The 9067-nt window shown below is 45.1% G+C and overlaps 1 protein-coding gene and 1 pseudogene across 2 annotated transcripts in view; both read left to right on the forward strand.

Annotated features, from left to right (window-relative positions):
- CPEB1 (cytoplasmic polyadenylation element binding protein 1) overlaps positions 1-6043 on the forward strand; it is a 171714-nt gene extending 165671 nt beyond the window's left edge. The window contains exons 9-12 of one of the 2 annotated variants that reach the window (XM_006885137.1): positions 1001-1199; positions 2493-2587; positions 3049-3129; positions 4565-6043. In XM_006885137.1, the coding sequence (XP_006885199.1) occupies positions 1001-1199; positions 2493-2587; positions 3049-3129; positions 4565-4675 (486 nt within the window). In that variant the 3' untranslated portion in view covers positions 4676-6043. The remainder of the gene's footprint in view (positions 1-1000; positions 1200-2492; positions 2588-3048; positions 3130-4564) is intronic. The other variant, XM_006885138.1, reaches the window with a different exon arrangement.
- A 1365-nt stretch (positions 6044-7408) lies between these two features.
- On the forward strand, positions 7409-7866 carry LOC102864278 (annotated as a pseudogene).
- Positions 7867-9067: the final 1201 nt, after the last annotated feature.

Consider the following 9067-nt stretch of genomic DNA (forward strand, 5'->3'; position numbering starts at 1 on the left):
CTTCAAACCCAGGGACATTTCTCTAGCCTCCAAGCCTACCTGGCCCCAACCTTTCTGTAGGATTTTGAGATGTCCTGTATTCCTAAACTCTTCTGTGTACTTTATTCATTTCCCAGTGAAACAGGCTCATTTGGTAACTTCTGCTAGTCCTTTTTATCTCAGGGTCCTACTTAACCAGTCTGAGTTTGCATGCTTTTCAGTTGAAGCATCTCTTTGATCTTGGCTTGTTCTATGACCAGTCCTGTCCAGGTCTTAACTCTTGTCCTCCAGACTGTTGCTTTCACCTGCTTGCTGGTTTCTGCCTTAACTCTTAACTGCCTCAAGACACTAAGAAACAATCTCCACATAATTAATCTTCTAAACCTTTATTAGACATACTGTCAGCTCACTTTGTTAAGAGTCTTTTGCCTGCTGTGCTAGATAAGGACCCCCCCCCCCCGGCTTAAGGAAGTCCTAGGAAAGGACATGGGCAGCCCAGCTCTTGTGGTGCTCCACTCTGTAAGACTTGAGTGATTTTCTTTGCACACCTTTCCACTGTGCAACTTTCTCATTCCTCTTACCATAGCCATTAAATGCTTAGATTGATCTACTAACCATGTCATACAAACATCCTAAGCATCCCATGCCTTTGTCCTTTAAGCTCTTCTCTCTAAGTCTTCCTCTCCCAAGGATCATATTCTCTCTTCATCACCATCCAAAGCTCTTTATTAGAACCAGCCATTTGAGGATTGAGAACACAAAATTTGATGCTTTTTGTGTTTGCTCTCCAAAGGACTGCCATTCTACCACTTATTTTCACTATTTTAGGCGCATAGACTCAGTAAAGTTCTATTATAGCTAGTTGGGTTATAAGTGTGGCCTGTGTGTCTAAGACAGGTGGTCACCCCTTTTCCTTACTGTAAGAGTTTGGCAACCCCACCTGTAATGTCTCCAGAGCATGCCTTGCCACATAAAACCCACTATCTGTGGCAGGACTGATGCCGGTTTTGTTGGTTTTCAGGTGCAGGTGATCCCATGGGTTTTGGCTGACAGCAACTTTGTCCGGAGCCCATCTCAGAGGCTTGACCCCAGCAGGACAGTGTTCGTTGGCGCTCTGCATGGGATGCTCAATGCTGAGGCCCTGGCAGCCATCTTGAATGACCTATTTGGTGGAGTGGTGTATGCTGGGATTGACACAGATAAGCACAAGTATCCCATTGGTGAGTGCCCTACTTCTGTGTTGGAAGGCTTGGTGGCCCCTGGGATGCAGAGCAGGATTGTGATACTTTCCCATGGGAGTGGGGAGAGTATTGACCCAGGTTTGCAGATCAGCATATACCAGCAGCATGTTTCATGTTGGATAAATCATCAGCAGTGGCCCCTCTGCACTCCCTCCCCTCACCCCACCTTATGTGTCCTCTTAAAAAAAAAGTCATGTCAGTAGAAGATGATAGGAAATAGACACAAACTCTGCTTTAAAGTCCCAAGTTTACAGCCAAATAAATTTGGGACCGAAAACAGGTAATTCATGAAAAGGCCAAAAAGACGTTGCTGAACTTGATTTTCTATATTCAGAGTTCTTGAAAAACTTTGGCTTTGCTTAACTTCAGAAACGAAGTCATGCTGCTGGATAAGTCCAGTTTGTTTAGGTGGCAGTTTAAAATCATGGCCATTGCTGTCCCAGCTTGGTGGAGTCCATGGGCTTAAGCACTGTGGTTTTTTTATCAGTACCTCTTCCTCACCTGGACATCTGTATCAGCTCTGAGAAAGAACCATTGCCTAGCCATGGCAGAATAATGTCCATGGTGGAGTTTGTGGTGGAGCAGAGCCCATGTGTTCTGATGAAGGCATGGCTAACCCACCTCCCCAGAGCTTCATCTGCCCACCCACACTGAATCTGGCCAGGAAGGAGCTGTGTGTGCTCATCAGTGCTGCACCACAGATTGAGAACAGGAACTTCAGAGGCTGCGGGAACGGAGGCGGCATTTGGCAGAATGGAGCTTGTTCTGGTTCCCTGGGTCTCCAAGTACCTCCAGGGCAGGAAAGGTTTGATGGCTGGGCTTGCACTTGCAAAGAGTCTGTAATTTGGTTTCCAGTCCGGTCTCAACCCTTTGGCCTCCTTTGTACATCTGCCTACACTACCCACTGCTATTAAGCTGGTTTGACTCCTAACAACCCTGTAGGACAGAGTAGAAGTGCCTAAAGGTCTCCACGGCTGTGCCTCTTTACAGAAGCATCTTTCTCCCACAATACGTTTGGAAGGTTTGAAACAGCAATCTGTTGGTTTGGGGCAGAATGCTTTAACCTGACTTAAACCATCATAGTTTCTCACCTACACTAGAGAAATTATATTATTAAAAATTTTTTTACTCATTTCTCACTTTGAATATCATTAGTAGAAAGTTTAGTATCATAAGTAACTTGCATTATATTTCTTTGGTGTTTTCTTACATGTTGCCATGTGTCTTTCAGGGGAATTTGGCTGAGCAGTAACTTGTGTCTGTTGCTCCTAGGGTCTGGTCGTGTGACATTTAACAACCAACGCAGTTACCTGAAAGCAGTCAGTGCAGCTTTTGTGGAGATCAAAACCACCAAGTTTACCAAGAAGGTCAGTGGCTTGGCCTGTGCCCGCCCTTTGTGATCAGCTGAGTAGAGTCTGGGCCGATTATTACTGAGTGTGCTCAAAGGAGTGAGGTGAGGGTTTAGGAGGGTCAGGGACTAGGACACTTGAACCCCTTCAATCTCTTCTGTGCTTTGCCTCGTGTAATACTTGCTTTCCATTTTCTAGCCCTTCCCTGTCTGCTTTGGGTACTTAACTGTTCACTGAGTGACAGAGGGCTGAGGTATAATCTTATTGAAAGGACCATGCAGTAGTGTGTGATTGCCTGCATCCCACAAGCTGCCAGCATGACTCTGCATGGTGTTTTCCCTCCAGGCTCTCTATTGTGCCGTTGTCCTATAGTTCTCCAGTTTTCTTTTAAAACAGACATCCTGCATTCCGTATGTGTAGCCCAACCTGGCCTCCTTGAAAGAAGAGCTGCCACCTTACTTTCTTTTGCTTTTGTGTAGGTTCAGATTGACCCTTATTTAGAAGATTCTCTCTGTCATGTCTGCAGCTCTCAGCCTGGTCCTTTCTTCTGTCGTGATCAGGTGAGTGTTAGGCACATGGGCTGAGAGAGTTTCATGCCAGGATGGTTGTGCTGAAGGTTGCTGATGTGCTTCCAGCTTGTCTCAGAGCACAGAGGCAGCAGCACTACTAATTTTTGCTGATCATTAGACCAGGGACACACTATATAGTGTGACCCTAACTCTTAGGAAAACAAAATTATTTGAGTCCGTGCCTAGGCCTTCTTGTCAGGGCTGTTGTAGTGCAAAATGGCTGCACTTCTGAGTAGATGAGAGACACTTGGGTGGGTTTCTGCTGCTCTAAAACCTGCAAAATGGATTCTTCCCTGTACTTCTGGACTGTGATATGCTGTCCTGGCTCATTCCCGTAGCTATCAGAAATGGGAAGAAAGAAGCATGACAGGATTCTGTGTGGTGGAACATGGATCTGGATGTATTAATGCACATGCTGTTTAAAATATTGTGAATAAAAATTGCCCCAGGATCTTGTTTAAATGCAGACTCTGAGTCAGTGGTTCTGGTTGGGGCATTACGCTTCCCAGTAATGCTGATGTCGCTGATCTGTATCACATTTTGACCGTGGACTGTTAAGAGTATCTCCCCCACCCCTTGGTTCTGTTGCTTATTTTTGGAGTCTCTTTGTATTTAATACTTAAATTGAGACTCCAAAGTGAATGTTTGGAAATTAAGTCTAGGTTGTTAGGTAAAACTTGATGACAGTGTCTTTGATCAGTCTTTTCTGGCAGGCTTTGTGTGTAGGGGGAGATTAGTATCTTAAAGTTGATTCCCACTTGCACATGAGTCCTCAGAGGCACAAAGCTTTTGGCTTGCTTGAAGCTACACAGCTAGCAGGAGTTGGCAGTGAAACTGAGATATACAATCAGTGGGGTACATGCTCATTTTGAAGAGGAAGGCATGCTGCCTGGCATGAGGACCTACAGTCAGTGTAAAAGTTCTTGTTGATAGCCCTGTGATACAGCCCTTCTGTTTGTGGTTGGGCAGAAGGCAGGGCGGGAAGAGCATCTGTGGTGATAGGAGGGCATGCAGGAGGCTGGCAGTTGATATACAGTAGGGGCCCAACATGCTTGACTGAATTCTCGTTTGCCATTGAATTGGAACTGACCCATAGCTGATGCTCCAGCAAGTTTTCAGAAGAAGTAAATTGCACCAGAGTTGACTGCCCATCTTTCTCCCAAGGAGCAGCTGGTGGATTCGAACTGCATACCTTTGCATTGTCAGCATGTTTCCTCACCACTAGGCCACCAGAGTTCTCTAGAACAAGTAGGGATACCCAGGAAACATCGACAGTGGACTTACACAATTGGTCAGTCTTCTGTGCAGCTTAGAAACCATCTCTTCTAAGCACAGAGGCCAGTGGGTGTCAAGCACAGCAAGCAATCGTGCTGTATGTAGTTCCTCTGGTTGGTGCCTCACACACATTTGTCTTCCCTTAATCTAGGTTTGTTTCAAGTACTTCTGCCGGAGCTGCTGGCACTGGCGACACAGCATGGAGGGCCTGCGCCACCACAGCCCATTGATGAGGAACCAGAAGAACCGAGACTCCAGCTAGAAGAGCTTCCCTGCCCAGTGGCTTGTGGTGCCCAAGGCTGGCACACCTGCTGACAGCCTGCACCATCTGGCCACTGGTGGCCAGGGAGCTGGCTTCCCGAAGACAAGGGAAAATTGTAGTCACCTTTGCACTTGCTGAATCTGTCTTTGTTTCTGCACTAATTAATGCACAATGAGTTTTGTCGGGTTTTGTTTTCAGGGGGTGTGCAGGGTAAGGACCCTCTGTCTCACCCCCCCCCCAAGCGACTCTGCAGTTTTCCCAGATTTTAGTTCTTCATTTTGCCGATGAAAAGCAAAAAAAAAAGAAAAAAAGAACTACGTGTCCAGAAGGTGTTGACACGAATGCCTACATCGAGGTTTATTTATTAAAAGCGCTTTTTTACATTCCTTGCAATACTGATGGTGATGACGCGCAGGTCTCATTGGTTCATCCTTGCAGTTGCCATACAGTGCCTTTCCATTTATTTAACCCCCACCTGAACGGCATAAACTGAGTGTTCAGCTGGTGTTTTTTACTGTAAACAACAAGGAGACTTTGCTCTTCATTTAAACCAAAATCATATTTCATATTTTACGCTCGAGGGTTTTTACCGGTTCCTTTTTACACTCCTTAAAACAGTTTTTAAGTCGTTTGGAACAAGAGATTTTTTTCTTTCCTGGCAGCTTTTAACATTATAGCAAATTTGTGTCTGGGGGACTGCTGGTCACTGTTTTCTCATAGTTGCAGATCAGGGCATTTGCAACCAAGGAAGAAAAAAAGATAATTTTTTTTTTTAATTTGAAACTGGACCGGATAAACGAATGGCTGCTGTATATAGTTTTAAATGGTTTACTGCACCTTCTTAAGTTGCACTTAACGTCAGGGGGGAGGGTTGATAGAAGTTTTTAATCACAAAGTCACAGGACTTTTTTTTCTTTTTTGTAACTGAGCTTAAAAAGGGCTTTTTGGTGGGGACAGATGAAGGCTCACAGGAGCCCTTTCTCTTAGAGGGGGCAAGTACCTTTCCCTTACTGCTTTCATTTGAGAAATGTATTAAACAACAGTTGCAGTTGACTGAAATGCTACTGGAATTTGAAAACTTGACTATTTTCTTTCTTTTTTTTTAAAAAAAAAACACCTTACTTGCCCCTCTTTGGGAAGCTGTGTGCCAAAGAACCAGTGTCATACCCTTCCCCCCCTTTCTCCTCCCTCCTGCTGAACTGACGTTGCATTGTTGCATATCCCAGCTACTCTGTGGGTTTTGTGAAGCTGTGTGTGAAGTCTCTACCTCATTGTAGTATATGCAGGCAAGACTGCACTCTCCTACAGATGTGTGGAGTAAGCTGTGGTGTAGTTTTTTTGGCACATAATAAACACGTTGCAGCAGAATTCTGGTTTTGTCTGTCTGAGGTGTGCGGATCATGGGGGAACACAAAGGTTATAAAATTCCTGAGTTTGACCCCCCGGTTCCTCCTTTATCTGAGGTGGGGTTCCATCCCAGGATGAAGGTGGAGTCATATGAGAAGTGTGCCCCTGTATATATGTCTTGGTTGCTTCTGCAGTCAAATACGTTTTGCATATGCCACACTGGCAGGCAAGTGCTTCTAGCCCAAGTATAAAAACTACTTCCTTCTCAAGCTGTGGTCTTCTTAGAGAATGTTGAGGTTGCATGCAGCTGCCAAGGCTTCAGCAAGCCCCACTTGTTCTCAACTTGTCCTGTAAGCCTAGCACTGTTGATCCTGCCTGGGAGCTTGCTCATCTTTGACTTGTGGATACTGACCCATTTTCACCCTGTGATTTATTTTTTGCTCTTTTTCTTCAGACAGCCTGTCACTTGGGTGCTACTTCACACGTTCCCCAGGTTTTGTGAAGATTATTAAAGGCCTTTTTCAGGGGGGCCTGGATTTAACTGCTGTGTTGATCTTTCAGTCTATCTAATTTTAATTAGATCCATCTTCTGATCCATCAACTTATCTAGAGTTGGAGGGAACCTTGCATACAGAAGAATCTCTTAACCTCTAGGGTATAAAAAGAATCTCTTAACCTCTAGTGGAAGGTGGGGAATCACCTCAGGCAGGAATGAGAGGCCTGATTTTTCCTCAGTCTAAAAAAGTAAAAAGGCCAGTGGGTAAGGTAAGTAACTTCAACTCAACAAGGAGGATTTCAAGGAATCCTACTACCTCTACTGTGTCTCCATTTACTGTCCTGTAAAAAGCTGTGGCGGCCCAATTGATTAAATGTTAGGCTGTGAAGACTAGGGGTGGTGGTTTTTTAACCCACCAGCTCCTACTATGCAGGACAAAGATGAGGCAGTCTGCTTTTGCAAAGACATACAGCCTTGGAAACCTGATGAGTAGCTCTGTCCTGTAGTGCTGAATGAACTGGGATTGCTTACATGGCATAGCATTTACTTTTTAGGTTTTCTTCTGTCCCATAAAGTCTTCTCTTCCCTCCCTTGTTAGAAGCTGCTTGCAGGGAGAAGGTTTCTTACCCACCTCCCACCAGCCCTTTGAAAACCTAGCTTGACTGGGTAAGGTGAAAAGGTAGGTAAAGGGATGAGGTACAGTATTTAACTCTTCGCCATCTGGCCAGCCAGTCTTTAATTAGACAACATCATGCTAGATAGAGACCCTGGAGCCAGCAGTGAACAGATTAGAAGATGTAGTGCCTTTGGAAAAAATCCGCAGTCCAGCGTCTCTACAAATTACTGAGGAGCAATGAAGTCAGTTTGAAGGGTGAGGTGTGACCCTTTAGATGAAGATGGTGCCTAAAGTGAAGAAGGAAGCCCCTCCCCCTTCCAAAATTGAAGCCAAAGCAAAGGCATTAAAGGCCAAGAAGGCAGTCCTGAAGGGCATCCACAGCCAAAAAAAAAATCGGCACATCATCCACCTTCCAGCGGCCTAAGACTCTGAAGGCAGCCCAAATACCCCAGGAAGAGCGCCCCTAGGAGAAACATGCTTGACCACTATGCCATCATCAAATTTCCCCTGACCACTGAGTGAGTCATGAAGAAGGTAGAAGATAACACACTTTGGTTCATTGTGGATGTCAAGGACAACAAGCACCAAATTAAGCTGTAAAGAAGCTCTGTTGACATTGATGTGGCTCAGGTCAACACTTTGATTAGGCCTTGTGGAGAGAAGAAGGCCTATGTTTGCCTTGCTCCTGACTATGATGCTTTAGATGTTGCCAACAACATTGGAATCATCTAAACTGAGTCTAGCTGACTAATTCTAAATACAAATTTTTCTTTAAAAAAAGTGAGGTGTGCCTGATTTAGACCATGGTCTTTTCCATCACTTGTCATGCATCTGAGTTGGAAAAATGAATAAGGATGACAGAAGAACTGATGCCTTAGAAATGTAATGTTGGAGAAAAAAAAATGTAGGGGAAGTTTACTGACATCTCCTGGACTGCCAAAAGAACAGTCTGAGAGTACAGCAAGTGTTCCTTTGGAGGCAAAGATAGCCAGGCTTCCTCTCACATATTTTGTGCATGTTGTTAGGGGAGACTGCACCTTGGAAAGACACATCATGCTTGGAAATGTTGAGGGTCAGCAAAAGGGAGGAAGATCCTACAGATGAATTGACAATGACTGCAGTAGTGGCCTCCAGTTAGCTGATGAATGTGCAGGATAGGACAGAATTCAAATCTTCATTAAGTCTGAGTTGTACTCGAGTCAACGACACTTAACATGTCTTCCTTAATCAAACTTTGGAGTGAGTTTGTCAGGCAGTTTGAAGACAGTGGTGAACTCTGAGTAAACAACCTATTCATTCACTTACGTATTTGAATGCTCTGTAGGCATGGTTCAAAGCAATGGGGATTAAAGAAACGAGGTAGGCCAGCCCTTGGGAAAACGAAGCTCCTTGCCAAGTGTAAACACTATTTTTAGAAAACATCCCACAGTCCTGAAGGCTGTTCTGACTCAATTGGTTTCCAAGGTGGAAAAATCTTTACAGGACATGGGGTCCTCCAAAACACCAAGAAATCGCCGAGAGTGGGGTGTGTCGTCTTTAATCTGGGTCCCTACTCTAACTGTTGATAAGAAAGCCAGAACACATGCCAGTCTGCAGAGAATGGTGAAAACTGCACCCACAGGTTAGGGGGGGAGGGGGGAGGCGACACATTTCCGTAGAGCTGGCACCCGAGTCTGGACTTTCAGCCTTCAAGACTAATTGACTGAAAATCTGTACGGCAAGACAATGCCCATCTCTGTAGAGGGGCTGATTTTTGCTGTTTTCATTTGGGTTAGCAGTCCACAGAATAAACACTTGGCTGTGTACCATCGAGGAACCGACCCATAGCTGACCCTCCAGAGGCAGTAAATCGCACAGGAGACAATCCATCCTTCCGCGGAGCAGCTCGCGGATTCGAACCGCGCGGCGCAGAATCTTACCACGATGAGCACTA

Source organism: Elephantulus edwardii, unplaced genomic scaffold (assembly GCF_000299155.1).
Source record: "Elephantulus edwardii isolate Elephantulus edwardi_28Jun2011 unplaced genomic scaffold, EleEdw1.0 scaffold00041, whole genome shotgun sequence".
NCBI classification, from domain to species: domain Eukaryota; kingdom Metazoa; phylum Chordata; class Mammalia; order Macroscelidea; family Macroscelididae; genus Elephantulus; species Elephantulus edwardii.